The following is a 16,321-nucleotide window of genomic DNA, read 5'->3' as shown; positions in this document are numbered from 1 at the left end:
TCAAATAATACCTGGCGATCCTGCCAGGAAGGTCCTTGTTTAGGCACTTCCTGTTATAGGGTGACAACGCTCTGTCTCCCAACTGTGCTTCTGTGTTGTCACCCTGTCACATGGCACTCCGATTGAGACTACAAGGGATTCATTCATAAATTAGGACATTTCTATACTTGTAAGCTCCATCTAGGGGCACTACTGACATGCAAACTGCATATAAATGAATCCCCAAAGTGTCTGTTTTAGCACACATTACACAGACATGGTCCACTGTCACCATTAGGAAACCTGCTCTAAGAAATGTCATGCAGCCATTGCTGGAGCGCATGTAGACAGGAAGTGGCTGTAAAGAGGCTGGAAGAGATCATGAAAATCAAGATGCAACAAAGGTATGAAGGAGATTATACTCTCCCTCCTAGTACATCACTAAGATAGCTCAGGTGATGACATTAAAGATGAATCCTCCCATTTAATGTTCTGTTCCAGAAATGATATGATTGCAAACATCCCCACTTTCAGAACAGAGAATGGTAAGACTGTGCTAAAAATATATGTAGCTCCCCCAGAAGAAGATTTCATTCTCAGTAAAACTTGAGTTTCATCTCATTTAAAGTTGATTTTGCAATGCATGATTCGGCGGCAGACATACCATTTGTGCTGACTGGGAAGCTGCAGTGGGGCCCTTGGAGGTTTCGGGGCCATTTACATGAGATGTGATTTGGGTGGGTGCTGTGACCACATCCTGCTCTCACATAGACCTGAACACTGCTCATGTCTGGGGATGATGAGATATGAGAATTCTTCATGATGCCCTACCCATGCTCCGGGCTTGTAATATACCAGTAGTACCTCCTTCACTCCTACCTGACCAGCAAAATGCATCTTCAATTTCCCCTCTGCACCATAATTTAGAGTAGAAAGCATGTGTGTGTGTTTGGAGGGTGTTTTTATTTTATTTATTAGATGTCCCCTAACCAGAGGTTCGGGGAAGTGGCACTCTGGGACCTGGAGTCAGCGGCGGTAAAAAAAAACAGAATTGTAGATATATATTTGCAGACAGGAAGGAAAATATTTACTAGAGATTGCTTTACAGTCTTCCTGGGACGCATCAGGCTAGAATATGGTGAGTCTTTAGTAATACTTTAAATTAATGATTTTGACACTGTTGACTTCCTTCTAAAAATGCTCTCAGCAAAGTAGAGTGATGGCAGCCAACTTGTTTCAGGTCAGAAAGCATTGAAGCCACTGGATCAGCATGATCCAATGAAAGCATTTTCAGAAGGAGCGCTCCCGCAGTGCCAGCCTCCCTATCCGATGTTCCTTGAAGTCTGAGCGATCCCGATGCGGGAAAGAAGAGAACTCATCGCCCGCGGAAGATGCATCGCCTGGCCGCACATCCCCGGGGCTGCAGGTAGGCGTATCAGAGCGCTGACAGGTGGGCGTGGTGAACGGCGGGGAAGCCAGCTCACGGGTTGGTTCGGAGACCAATGAACCGCGGGCTGCCGGGTTGACTGGCAGGGGAAAGGCCCGCCCCCCACGGGTGTTGTGGTTTCACCCCGGCAGTGCAGAAGCTGCTCAGGGTGCCGGTGGTAGCGGCTGGCGCTCCGGCCAGGGGGAGTCCGGGAATCTAGGTGAGTGTTATGACAGGAGAGGATCCGCATGTCCGCAGCCGTACCTGATCACCGCCGTAGACTTCCCTTCTGCCCACTGACATATGCACCGCTTTGATCACCATCCATCCGCTACATGCATGCAACTCCTATTAGATGTGCCCGGATCTCCCTGGCAGCCCCGCACACACCCTTCCACATGTACATCAGTAGCCGGAGTCAGGATCACACACACATCCTGCTTCATCCCCGCTCCGATCAGTGGAAGTCAGAGCTCCGGCTAGCTAGCAGCATATGGTGTGAGCACATCTCAGGGGCATTGCACACACATGCATGGCAGCAGCAGCAACACAAAGCCACAGCTGTCATTGGGACTCCCAGCGAAGTGACCAGACTAGCAGCAGAACGGGGGAGCCGCCGCCGCCTGTGTGTGCGATGTACATGTGTGATGAGCCTTTGTGGTATGTCTTGTGGAGTGTAGATAGAGAGGATGAGCCCTGTGGTTTCCTCCTCCTAGGGAGAGCTTAGTGCATGTGTTGTGTGTGTGTGACAGCTGGAGCACACTGGAGATGTGACATTACACATCCTCTCATCTCATGATGAATGTGTGTTGTAACATCTCTTGCTGTAAGTACACCATCACCTATGAATGAAGGTGCTCAACCAAAGGCATCTCTTACATGCTATTGTGCTTTGGTATGTGCAGTCAGATGTGTGTGTGTATGTGTATATATATATTAGCAATACACACACGCATTGATACATATGTACATGTTGTGATTGATGCCGTGTCTCTGCTTGGACAGTTGCAGCGCCTTGATACACCGTGTCCTTTTTTTTTTCCTCCTCCAGGAAGCCGATGCCTCGGATTGGATTTTTCATTTCATCTTCCCGCATTTTAAAACCTCGCCATTGGAGACTCAGGTGTCAGCACAAAGCGCCGGCCTTTCCGTGATCACATCTTTTCTCCTTTATTCTTCTTATTGGAGCTGATCTTGCAGAAAGAGAGAAGTAGAAGAGAAGAAGAGGCTCTGCTGCTGAAGGGCTCATGGCAGAACCGGTGGGGGGAGGAGGTTGTGCAGGTGAGGGTAACGGTAGCGTGCCCTCACAACTGGATTCTGTCATCACGAAGCTGGCCGCCACGACCGGCGGGGAGAAGGGAACTGGGGAAAGCGATGGAGGGAAGTGTAAAATGGAGGTTGCGCCCGGCGGCGGCGGTGTGTCCAATGGAGATTGCGCCCGGGCGGATGGCAGGGAGGAGAGCGGATCCGCACAGCCCGACAGCCCCGGCCTTGACAAAAACGGCAAGCAGGGTCTCCCTCGCAGGAGCAGTATTATCAAGGTGAGGAAACGTGGAAGTGCTTGTTGCATAGATACCGCCTGTGCGTGGCAATTGCTAACACACTTTTTTTTTTTTTCTTCTACAAAACGTCAATAGTGTGGCTGTCACATATTCCGTCATCATCGATTACACAGTCCACAACTGCTTTTTCAATTATTGGTCTTACAAAATATCTTATATAACAAGGCAGCAGGCACTAACTCTTAGCAAGCATCTTTTTTTCCCGTTAACCTAATGAACGGCTGATTCTGATTGGTCATTGTGGTTTAACTGCACATTGCTTTGCCTTGGTGCCCTTTGCACTGCTTAATAACATAGACCTGTATGTGATTGTTGTCTTCAGCTGATGACTGTAAGGCAGGTCCACTTATTATAGAGAGACTTGTATGATAAGGTGGTGCACAGGAACATGGGCAATAGAGACCTGACAATTTCATTTTCATGTGCTGAGATTAACTGACGAGTTCTTGACAGCTATGGGTCACTTCACTGCCTTATTTTAAGGTGAACTCAAGGCACATAAGCTTTTATTCAAACATATTCCACAATAGCCACAGGGGATATAAATCCACTTTGTGTGCACCAAATACCTTTTGGATACATAGTTATTACCTTGTAAAAGTAGCAGTGGCACATAACCTGTGAAGAGCAGAGCTGTGGGAGGGGCCTCACTACAGGCTGCCTACCGAAAACTAGAAGAGGGGGGCGGAGACGAGACCAGTCACCCTACACAAGGAGGTAGAGCAGCAGTGACTGGTCTTTATTACAGAAAGCTCCTGCACATTACTGGGTTATTACACAGATCTGGAAGAAATACAGAAAGCACCCCAACACTCAAGGAAGACTATACTTGCCTCTTGTATATAGGCAATATTTGCTTATCCTGGCCATAGAGACCAATCAATTTCAGTTTAGTGTACGGAGATTAACCGATTGGTTGCTATGGGTTACTGCACTGCTTTATTTATGCATCTGAAGCCCCTTGCACTAGTGCTACCTATCTTTTTCAGAGCAGCCCATATATCAATATCACCTGCAGCACACTAGACCGTCTGAGATGCCAAGATGTCATTACTCAGTTGGTGACTGGGTTTGTCTGTGTGCACTTTGCTTAATATAGCCAGCAGGAAGTGGGCCCAATGGGGCAAATCACTGGGACAGGAAGAGAGACGGCTTTTGCCACCGCTGATTTATAAATTGATTCAGGGTGTAAATAAACATCTCGTGTTATTTTTATTGTTAAAAGTAAAACTGATGTTACGACTACAAATTGAGGCTTTGGCCATGAGCTCTGCCATCCATACTTCAGGTGCCACGGGTTCACTTGTATATACTAAGCATGTCTGTGATCATTAAATATAGCACTGCACAAGGCAGTAGTGATGTTCACAATGTGGTAATTGATATTAGATTGTTGTCATAGTGTGGGTCACTGGACGTTGTGTTATATGCAGATGATTGTTTGGAACTAGTATGTATATGTTCCTGTTGAATATGTAAACCTCTTGCGTACATTGCGTTCTGCCAATTGCTGGGTCTTCACATTCACCTGGTCAGGAACTGCTCGGTAGTTGTAAGTTCCACTTTTGTTTGTTATCAAAATACAGCTGTGTTTAATTCCACATAGAACATGGAGCTTAATATTCTAAAAAAGCCTTTCTCAACCTTTTTACTCCATGCCACGAGGTCCCTAAAGTAAGACCTGCGTGCCATGTCAAGATACTAGATTTTATCTGGCTTGCAGCAGCCCCAGTGGGCTGGCAGTGGATGCTCTAGTTTGTGCATAGTAATGTGTAGAACTGGGCATCCACTGCCAGCCGTGACCCTCCCTCCATCCAAAGTGCAGATTCCCCCCCTTCACTATGGGTGGTTGCTAGAACCACCAGCATCCTAGCAACCACTGATTTTATTCTCCCCATTCCCTCCATATGGCTCCCATCCTGACCTCCCAGCTTCTGCCCTCTTTTTATGCCACTTAAAAGGGGGGCGACTTCTGGGTACACATGAATGTAAGGTGGGCGGAGGGGGGGCTCTGATTGAGACTGTTGGATGTAGGGGGGAACTCTGCTGGGCACTCCTGGATGTAATGGGGACCCTGCTGGGCACACATGGGTTTAGGCAGGGATTCTGCTAGGCACTTCTGGATGGCAGGGGGACCCTGCTGGGCACACATGGATTTAGGGAGGGACTCTGCTAGGCACTTCTGGATGGCAGGGGGAACTCTGCTGGGCACTTCTGGATGTAAGGTGAGATTCTGCTGGTCACTCCTGCATGTAGGGTGGACTTCTATCAATTTTATTCATTCATTTGTAACACTGATTCCCGCCCCCGATCTGTGAATGTAAAATATACAATGTGATAGGTAAATGAAAAGTCCTGTACACAGTTCCCATAGACATTGACCAACAGTTAACCCTTGCAGTGGAGGGGTAGCCCGCTGCAAGGGGAGGCTTTTGGTTTTCCCAGTGAAAGGCTTTAAACACGGTTAAACTTGTTCAGTGGCATTGAAGCACTGCTAATGTGCAGTATAGAAACCAGCTGCCACCAATCATATTTCAGATTACTGTGAAATAACATTTCATTTGCATATTTAATTTACAGCTTGTACTAGCAGAAACCTTTGATATGAGTTGTACTTCACTATACCATGTCATGATGCCTCCCGGCTATAGCAGCCTGGCATACCTCTTCTATCATGATCTAACTTCATATTGCGCTTTCTATATGTATGCCATTTGAAAATGTGATCCATGCAATTCTGAATGTAACGCTGCAAACGCAGATCATGTGATGCTCGTCTATTCCTCCCCCCCCCCCCCTTTCACTGTGGTGTTTGTGACTCTTTCAGGCTTGTGTCTACAAGGCTGTGTGCTCGAGCCTTCGCTTCTGAACCTTTGTTTTACAAACTCTTTTGCTCGAAGGATTATCATTTAATTTTACTTCATGTGAGCTCAGGCTCGTATAAGGGGAGGTGTATAAAGTGTTGTATCCCTGGCATCGCTAAGAAACATTGAAAAACATTGGTCAACCTTGAAATGCTGTTCTAACAACGGTTTTCAGTAAATATTTTCGGCACCATGAAGAAAAGGTGTTTTGGAGGATAAAGTAAAATAAAAAAAAAACACAACAAAAAATAAAATATTTAAAGAGATTTGATATTGTAACATTTGATGTTATTAGTGTATGTAAAGGAACAGGAAATACATGGACAGGGTGGACACATCTCAGTGCCAGACCAAGAGACCGCCAGACTAGTAATGATCAACTTTCTTGATATAGGGGCTTCAGTTGGCATCATCAAAGGGCCACACATAATATTTCAAGCAATACTTCGGGGGAAAAATTTCTTAAACCTTGCAGTGGGGCTGCTAGGCTTTAGAATTTAAATGTTATGGACACACTTTAAAGGTTAGCTTAAACAACAACTCCTGGACAGAATCCGTTAACCCTTGCAGTGGGGCTACCTCTGTGCTGCAAGGGTTAAGTGTTCGTTTTTGTCTAGGTTCAAAAATAAAAAAAGTTATAGTCGCCCGATCCTCGAATCCAGCTGGCCATTAGCACGGCCCCTTTCATGCCGCTCCCCCCTCCGCTCAATGGTCTAAGGTGCTACGAGTCATCGCGTCCAATACACTTTTTGTATATGACTTGAGAAATCCAAGGGATATACTGCAGTGGAGGAGGAGGGAGGCGGAAGGGAATGGTCTAGGAACAAAGTGGCTCGGTGTATAACTTTGATATGTTTAACTAGACAAAAACGAGCACTTGACTCTTGCAGTGTGGGGTTAAGAAAACATTTCCCCAGTGTTCTGCTTTGATGAATGTAATGCTGCAGAAAGCTGCCAGAGACTGCGAACAAACAGGAGTTGGTCAAAGACTACCTGTTGGCTAGAAGAAATGGTCAAAGACTACCTGCTTGCTGCAAGAGATGGTCAAAGACTACCTGCATGCTGCAAGAGATGGTCAAAGACTACCTGCTTGCTGCAAGAGATGGTCAAAGACTAATTGCTTGCAACCAGAGATGGGCAAAGAGTGCAAACATGCTATAGGAGTTATTGTTCACTGGGGACATGCTTCAGGAGACAGTCATAGAGTGGACACAAATAACATAAGACTGCTGGAGATCACAGCTACTACAGAGCAATAGGAAAATGGACTACTGCCTTCAGGGGCCCCAAGGAAAGTGCCATGTTGCCCCCCAGGCTGCTGGTTGGCCACCAGGGGCCTAGACACCCAAATAATGCACAAACTGTGCATTCTTTATACAATTGGTACAATGTGTTTCATTACTCAGGCTGAATTTACACTATAGTGGTATTAAAATCCTGTGTTTGATGTGAATCCGTGCCTTTTGAAATGCTTGTCTATTTTACTAAATGTTAATGTTGTTAATGTAGCGTTGTGGTAACTGGCAGCAAAATGTGCTTTTTACTGCATGTTCCTGCAGCACAGGTTAACATATGGAAGCTGAGTGTCGTGCACAGTGAGACCATTTGTTTTCAGTTGCACCCTATGCCCCATGTCAGTTCACCACAACGCACATGCATTTTAACGCACTGCAATACTCAGATGTAAACCATGCATTGTGTGGATTTTTTTTTTTAATGTTGCAGGTACTTTTCATGTGCGCCCTAAGTTGTGTGCTAAACTGCAGCGTTTCTCCAATTCAGTAGTGTGAATTCAGTGTTAGACTTTTCCAGGTATACAGACATTAGAACATTCAGTCATTAAACACAGTTGTTCCTATATTTATCTTTGCAATGTGTTTCACGTGATTTTTCTTCTATGCACTCCCCATTTGGTTGCTTTCTGTTGATTAGCCCTTTAAGCGGTTTTGAGCAGCAGGGGTTAAATGACATCTTGCTCTTGTAAGTGACACACTCTGTTTAAGGCTGGTCCACATTCATGCAATTGTTACCATTAAACACAGTACATGTCAGATTCCATACATTTCTATGACGCTTCATATTTTTCATGCTGCAACTGGAAAATGTGATCCCTAGCTTTCATTATAATGGGCATATTAAAGCTGAATAAAACTTTGCGGCCGGCAGTCAGGGTTTCTACCATGTGCAATGTGCAGGTATGCAGCGCATATTTGCACATTATGGCAGACTTGCAGTACCTGCCAAAGCGGCTCATTTCAGCACTGTGATATCCACGATGTCCCTAGCTGCTGCCGCTGACATCTTCATCTGGTCTAGGTTCGGTGCCTTAAGCCCTCTTGACTGGCTGGCCAAGGGTGATGTAACTCCTGCACATGCGACACCCAACAGATGCTTGGATTGTACACTGATCTGCACATGCGTGGCTCGATGTGCATTCAAAAAAAACATTGCTAGCAAACAGGTCAGATAATTTTTTTGGAAAAGAGACCTACAGAGTCTCTCCTGCAAGAAAACCTGACCGCCAGCATTGTTTTGTAAATTTGACAGCTGACAGCTCCAGCTTACAAATGGGTATTGCAGCCTGAGCTGACTCTTTTTTTTTTAACTTTTTACCCTGCCTGTTGGCCGTATTTATTTAAAAAAGTGTCCAAAGTTGGGCTTTAAGGTCTATATGTTCAGATACTGTTTAAGTCATTTAGAGGTAAGGAGAATGTATGGATTCTATGCAATCCTTTTTTTTTTTTTTATTATTGTTTGATTATAAGCTTTGAACACCACATTAAGTTTCCCAATAAGGGTACCGAATATGCTTCAGTTCTCTGATTTAAAATTCCACATGTGCCGAAAAATGAAGCTACAGCAGGCTACCCCCTTTTCCTAAGTTTGTGAAAGCTTGCGTACCAACTTTTAACTGGACTAGGCTAACAGGCTTCTGAATTTTTCCATGAAGTTGCCCATGCATGTTTGCTACTTTTGTAGACATAAGATTAGTATCGCACAAGTTGTTATATATATTCTTTTTGCGTTGTAGACATTGTGTGGTCATTCTGAGAGGTCTTCATATGTGTTTTTCCCCTTGGTGTAAGCTTATAAGGACACTTACACAGAACAATAGATGGGGGTTGCCACAGATGCCCTGTCTATATGCAAGCAATCCTATCACTTATCCCTGGTATTGATGACTGGTCTATGCTGTTCGGAATTCATGGTACAGTATAAATACACACATTTTGTGGTTTTACCTAACCCTTCAATTACACTTTTGTAACATTGTTAGATGCGTTCTACTCACAATGTACAGTATATCATACACTATATTTTTAAAGGGTTTCTAAACCCTCACTTTTTTGCATATATCTGCTGCTAGCAAGCAGTAGATGTATGCAAAAAGTAAAAAAAAAAACGCTTTAAAAGCAGTTTAACTTACCTGTGTCTTCTCCGTGTGCTCCCGTCCGAAAAAGCTCGGGCGGCCGCAAAGCATCTTGGGGCGGGCGCATGTGCAGTTCGGGTTTTCGGCCTGGAGATGACGAGTGACACAAGGTAAGTCTATGGACGCGTGTACCCGCATGCAGACACCGTGGGACAAGAAGTGCCAGCAAGGACAGAGGAGTCAGCGCTGGATAGGAGAACCGCCTCAGCGCTGGAGAGAAGGCTGAAAAGGACAGGAAAGAAGAGGAAGTTCAGATTAAGAGACATCATTTAAGGTAAGTGCTGACATTAACATTGGGGGGGAGTGAAAAAAGTTTAATGTCACTTTAAGTGCTGCCTTTGGAATGCCAGTGTAAGGAGTTAAATAAATGTGTGGTGACTCTTGTCCTTGGATTTGTTTTATACAAAATAGGGAAAATGTTTTGAACTTCTTCTAAGATTGTTTGTGCATTCTATAGTTAGAAACTAGCGTTTCACGTCCATGTGTTGACATTCAGTTTTTCCAGTTAGTTCTTAATGAAAACCTGTACTCAGAGCAGTGTGTAGGCTGCTGGTGCTGATCTTCTCTCCTAAAATTCAAGTTACTTGGTTGCCATACTGATCTGATGGCTTTAAGTTTCTGAGTCGTTGACTTTTGGTAAGTATGCAGTTCACGGGCTGCATGCTTGTCCCCACAAAGTGATTCACTGAATATTGAAACCAGAGATAGCAAGGTAGCAAGCATCTTTAGAAGGAGGTCTGCAATGGCAGCCTACACATTTCCTTTAGTGTAGACACGGAAAGAGAAGATAAAGAATCAATACATCAGAATATGGAGGACTGAAGTTTTAGATGTCTCTGCTAGAGGAAGGGGTATCCCTCCTCTGAGTCACTTGGCTGTCAATGTGTGGAATGTGGAGATCCTTCTATTCATGTCTGCTCACATCCTGGAAAACATTAACTGCTCTATAAATGTTTAAACAGTTGTTTCCCAGTGGTTACCCTTCAAAACTACAATTTTTAAAATGTTATGCTTCTATATACACTCACTGGCCACTTTATTAGGTACACCTTGCTAGTACTGGGTTGGGCCCCTTTTGTCTTCAGTGCTGCTTTAACTCTTTGTGGCATTGATTCAACAAGGTGATGGAAACATTCCTTGGAGAGTTTGGTCCATACTGACATGTAGAGCTGCAGCTAACGATTATTTTCAAAATCGATTAGTTAGCCGATTATTAAGTTCGATTAATCGGTTAATCGGATAAAAAATTAAATAAATTTTTAAAAATGGCTCCAGTGATGGGACTTTTCCTGAACTGTTGATAAAGGCAGGATGGATCCATGCTTTCATTAGGTTTACATCCAATTCTGACCCGACCATCCGAATCCAGAAATTGAGACTCATCAGACCAGGCAATGTTTTTCCAATCTTCTATTTTACAATTTTGCTGAGCCCTTGCAAACTGTAGCCTCGGTTTCCTGTTCTTAGCTGACAGAAGTGGCCCTCGGTGTGGTCTTCTGTGGCTGTAGCCCATCTGCTTCAAGGATCAATGTGTTGTGTGTTCAGAGATGTTATTCTGCATACCTCAGTTGTAACAAGTGGTTATTTGTGTTACTGTTGCCTTCCTATCAGCTTGAACCAGTCTGGCCATTCTCCTCTGGCATCAACAAGGTATTCTTGCCCAGAGAGCTGCCGCTCACTGGATATTTTCTCTCTTTCAGACCATTCTCTGTAAGCCAGAGAGATTGTTGTGTATGAAAATCCCAGTAGATCAGCAGTTGCTAAAATATTTCAGCCAGCCCACCTGGCACCAACAACCATGCCATGTTCAAAGTCACTTAAATCACCTGTCTGCCCCATTCTGATGCTCAGTTTGAACTTCAGCAGACCATCTTGACCATGTCTACACGCCTAAATGTATTGAGTTTCTGTCATGTGATTGGCTGATTAGATATTTGTGTTAACGAGTGAGAATAAAGCGGCCAGTGAGTGTATACAGTGAAGAGGCAGCTAATATACTGTCCAGGGCCGCCTTGAGTCTTTTGCCTTTTCTTCCAGTGCATTTTCTTGGTTGTCAGCACGAGTTTAGCTGGCCGTACATAATGCAGTTTGTTTTTAGAATTCCCATGCAATCACTATCAATAACTGTTGTGCGAGCACCTACTGAAAAAATCCAACTAATTGTATTCAGTCAACGACTGCATAGTTGTTGGTATAAGTAAAGAAGATTGTAAAGATTGGAGTGTGTGTCTATTTCTGGAGGGAGCAGAAGCTCCGAGAAAAGTATTGATTGTATTACTTGTTGCAGCATTCTGAAGTCCCAGAAGGTCAAACATATCACTAGAATTGTCAATTTGTTGTCGTCTATTTTAGGTTGGAATCCTCCTGTAAGGTATCTACACTATATGGCCATAAAATCCTGGGTGATTAACCATCAAACCTATCTGAGCTTGTTGGACATCCCATTACAAAGCATCAGTAAGACCTCATCTGGAATATGCAGTTCAGTTTTGGGCACCAGTTCACAAAAAGGATGTTGTGGAACTGGAGAAAGTCCAGCCAAACTCTTAAGAGGCATGGAGGAGCTCAGCTATGAGGACAGATTAAGGGATAATATTAGTAGACATGCGTTGCAGAAGACATATAGAGGAGCTGGAAGTTTCACATCCCAGGTTTCAAATGCAAGAAGAAAAAAAAAAAAAAAGGGTATTTCCACAGTGGGGTGTGCGAGGACCCAGAGGGGAAAAGAAAAAAAGGGGGGCTTTTAAGAAACAAGTCCAGACCTCGTGTATAAAAATCTTAGAAGTACATTTATTCAATAAATCGTTGTATACATTATTTAAGATAAAAAACGGAATACAAAATCATCAATAAAAATGCTTTTACAAATGCAGGTTCACCGAATGGTGACAATACCGTGCAGTTACGATGTATATGGTTGTTTGTTATCAGAATGGTATAAACGCTCCTGTAAGTCCCTACATGTTACGCACCGAAAAGGGCTTCTTCAGGGGAGAGAGACAATTCTATGGGAGATATGAGGACAGATTAGCTGACCTGAATTTGTTCTCTCTGATGAAGAGACGATTAAGGGGGCACATGATCACCATGTAAATATACATTAATGGTCCATATAAAGAGCTTGGTGCCAAATTTATTCACGTTAAGGTCACTGCAAAGGACAAGGGGCACTCTTTGCGTCTGGAGGAGAAGAGGTTTAACCTTTGCATACGGAAAGGATTCTTCACAGTCAGAGCTGTGAAAATGTGGAATAGATTCCCCAGGAGCTATTTCTAGCTAGCTCGGTTAATTGTTTTAAAAAACATCTGGATGTATTCTTAAATGCACAGAATATTACTGGATATTGAGTTATTATAGGTATATTAGGCATCAGAGATTGTTGATCCAGGGAATATCCGATTGCCTTATGGGATCAGGAAGGAATGTTTTCCCCCTTGTTGGAGCAAATTGAACAGGTTCAAAGCACAAATACTGTAAAAAAAAAAACGCAAGTTGTTCTAAAAGGCACAAAGTGAATACAAAATGTGTTTGTATCATTTGTTTACTTGTCATCTTTACAGTAAAAGGTATAATTTGCATGGTGGGTTCCTATGCTGTTCATTAGTCTTCAAGAATGAAAAAAATTTAAGCACTGAAGAAAATAATTTGTTTTGTGCACTGTTATCACCAGGCCCTGCTTGCTCAACTTCAAATTTGATTTTACAAGCTGCATTTCTTTGTGCTATAGATACCTGAATAGATAATGCAAAGATTTGTGTGTTGCAGCACCATATCGAAGAAAATAATTACGGTAGTAATTATTTCCCATCTGTATTGGATGCTACTTTAGAAAGGAATAGGAAGAGATTGCTTTATGTGGGAAGTAGCATGAATACAGTTCATCAATTAACCTTATGGAGCGTCTTGAAGTGGATATGTGCAGTAATTCTTACCTGCTCTGTTCTGGAAGGACAGTGATTTATACTGGGAACATGTAAAGATAGAGTATTAGATTGCAGCATAGGAATGCAATCCAGCTACAGTAAACTAAAAATAATGAAACCTGCTGAAGCTAAATGAGTTTTGGAGTCAGGTTTATCGAGTTCAGTGCCAACAACCTGTCATGGCGTAAAGGAGGAAACAAACCGTGCGCAGATTATGGAATGCATGCCCTCTTGTCTCTTAATGAAGTATTGGCTAGAAACAAGTTTTCCTGTTTAGAGTAAACAGTTTATTCTTTTGAAGATGCCGACCCTCATTACGGAGTGTCATGCTTCAGAATTGTGGCAATAAGATAGCTGATAGCAGGTCCCATAAAAACCAACTATATTTCTAACAAGCTGCAAGAACTTGACCCGAGGAAGTACAGTGTAACCGTACGGCTAGTAGATCAATCCTCCTTGCAGCTCTTGGTAACATACACCCACAGACAGTAAAGTGTTAGCACAGGTTCACCCAGCTCATTTAATAGGACAGTGAACAAGTTATTTAAGTTGGTGAACTCCGGGACCTTAAATAACTGTAGATCAAGTGCATTCCAAGTTTCCTGGGCCTGAGAATGGAGGTCCTGAGCTTTTGTAACACTAGACTACCATATAAAATTCTCCCTATAGTTGAACATGATGTGTTGTTGCCTTTGCTTCACAATTGGTAGGAAAGTAAGTGGTTTTGGTAGCTGAGCCCCCCTATCCATGACCAGAAGTAAGGTGTGAACGCAGTATCACAAGAACATAGATGGAATCACTTGGATTCCGACCCAACTCTTCTATGATCGGCTCCACCTACATACTGTTGGCCTTAGGGACACGTTTCAGGGAACCTTCTCCTTCATCAACCTTATCCACAAAATGTGGCTTTTAAAGGCCTCAGCCTTTTTTCCATCACAAAGTAGGGAAATGTGGATCAATCTTTTTATTTCTGAATGGATAAAACTGGTTTTCTTATTTCAGCTGTACCCCACAACATTTCATTGCTTAGGAAAGAATTCGGGTGCCCTGGGTTGATTTTTTGAATACACTTGGGTTGACTTACTAAAGTCAAATAGGTTGTTCACTGCTGACTTCTATCATCCAATCATGTGCAAGCAAACATACTGTTTTGTTTTTTGTTAACATTTTCCTCGCTTGTCATTGGCTATTCTTTGCAAAGTGAATTTTCAGCACATTCACTAAGCTGAGGGAAAACTCCCTTGCAAAGTGAACAGCCTATGTGCCTTTAGTAAATCAACCCCTACATCCTTTTAATGGCAACTTGATATAGAGATCAAACCTTCAAGACAGGAATCTCACCTTCCCAGGGTATATTAACCTCTTGCCGTCCGCCCGTAGTAAAAAAACGGACGGACGGCACTGCAGCATCTGCGGGTTGCCGTCTCCAGACGGCAATTTTTTCTGCTCGCGTAATGGGTGATTGAAACATTCCTGTATTGCAGGTGCCATCCTCCCTACCCCACTGTGACAATTACTGCAATGTTGGTTAAACAGAGTACATCTCTGATATAGATGTGCACATGTTGGGGAAATGCACATTGACCTTGACAATGGCTGCTGTGTTTTTTGTTTTTTTCTGTTCCTTGTTGCTGTGTAATGTGCACATTATATAGGCTTTACACATGTCATATTTCAAATAATGAAGAACATTTTAACAAGCATCATCTTTAATGTCTAGCAGACATACCCTCGCTATGATGGAGCTCACAAACCGATGTCATCAAACTGGATTTCATTTACAAGCTGCAGTGACACATGAGCCCGGATTTAGTAAAGAATTTGCATAGCGTTAATGTAATTTATAAGTGACCGCTAAAACTTTGTGAGTTCAGCGCAAGACAGATCTTCTTATTGTTTGTGGCTTTTATGCTTCGTGAATTTTACTATAAATTACTATAACATTTGGTACAAAAAACACCATTCCTAATGAGCTTGACAAAGAGGTAACAGCCTCGAAACGCGTTGCTCCCGAGCCTCCACCCACTACTTCACCAACCTGATCCTTCCTCACTCCACCCCCATCCCGGCCGATTCTCCATCCTGCATCTTCACCACGGCACGGATACTGGCCCAGACACATCCACCTCACAGCCCGGTTTCCTCCACCCGCAGCTGCAGCCCAGCCTGACGTCAGTCCTCACATCACTGGCACTTCACATTGCCTCAGCGGGGACACGGACACACTGTCACATCCATCTGGTCCCGAGACCCACTTAAAGTAAGTGAACCATTTCCTCTTACTTTCTCCACTGTGTCACTACCAGTTTCATAGTCCCCCTAGCCTCGCGCCCTCACGTCTGTTTTTTGTCTCACAAGTGCAGGCACTCCTCCTGTCTCTTAGGGCTGCAGGCGAGGTAGAACTACAGTACCCTATTCCCTTGGCCCAATCCGAGAGCGCTGTTCGTAATATTTGTATGTGCTTATAACATTTGGTATAGTTTTATACCTAAAATCTGTATGTGCAGCCGCAGAATGAGTAAACCTCCTTGTTCACAAACTCTTAAATGGAAGATTTCTGCATACCATAACTATTCTATAGAGCAGGGCTCAAAATTTCAGGTCCTGAGCTACTAGCCAGGCCTTCAAAGTTACTCGCCACCAGTTGCCCTGCATAACACAAACAAACACACACAGAGCACAACGCGCACACAGCACAACACACATACAGCCACAGATCAACGCACAGGGCATTACACATACACATTTCATCTGAAATTAATTTTTAGTCTTCGCACATGTCTAATAATATGCGTGTGGGGGGAGCAGTTTACACTTTTTGAAAAAAAATTTTTTACATTTTTTTATTTTTTTATTATAATTTTGTATTTTTATTTTGATTTATTTATTTTTTTACTGTTGGGGGGGCTTCGGGGAAATATTAGGGGTCCAAACAGACCCCTGACATTTCCCTTTTAAAATAGAAAAGAAATGTGAATCACAGCCTGTTCATTCATAACTGGGGACACATAATACTATGTGTCCCCAGTTATTTACAAACACTGGAGTGATCAGACGATCGCTCCGGTGTTTGTCCTTCTCACACGGAGGATCGGTAAATATCAATGATATTTACCGATCCCCCGCTCTGCCAC

General features: G+C 43.4%; 1 protein-coding gene across 1 annotated transcript in view; it reads left to right on the top strand.

The window, feature by feature from the left end:
- Positions 1–2,475: 2,475 nt before the first annotated feature.
- PLCL2 (phospholipase C like 2) overlaps positions 2,476–16,321 on the top strand; it is a 174,932-nt gene continuing 161,086 nt past the window's right edge. Inside the window, exon 1 of the mRNA XM_018576309.1 lies at positions 2,476–2,946. Coding sequence (XP_018431811.1) covers positions 2,653–2,946 — 294 coding nt within the window. The 5' untranslated portion in view covers positions 2,476–2,652. The remainder of the gene's footprint in view (positions 2,947–16,321) is intronic.

This window comes from Nanorana parkeri, unplaced genomic scaffold (genome assembly GCF_000935625.1).
Source record: "Nanorana parkeri isolate BGI_ZX_2015 unplaced genomic scaffold, ASM93562v1 scaffold4, whole genome shotgun sequence".
NCBI classification, from domain to species: Eukaryota; Metazoa; Chordata; class Amphibia; order Anura; family Dicroglossidae; genus Nanorana; species Nanorana parkeri.
The sequence above is the reverse complement of the archived record's forward strand: the minus strand, read 5'-3'. Positions and strand labels throughout refer to the sequence as shown.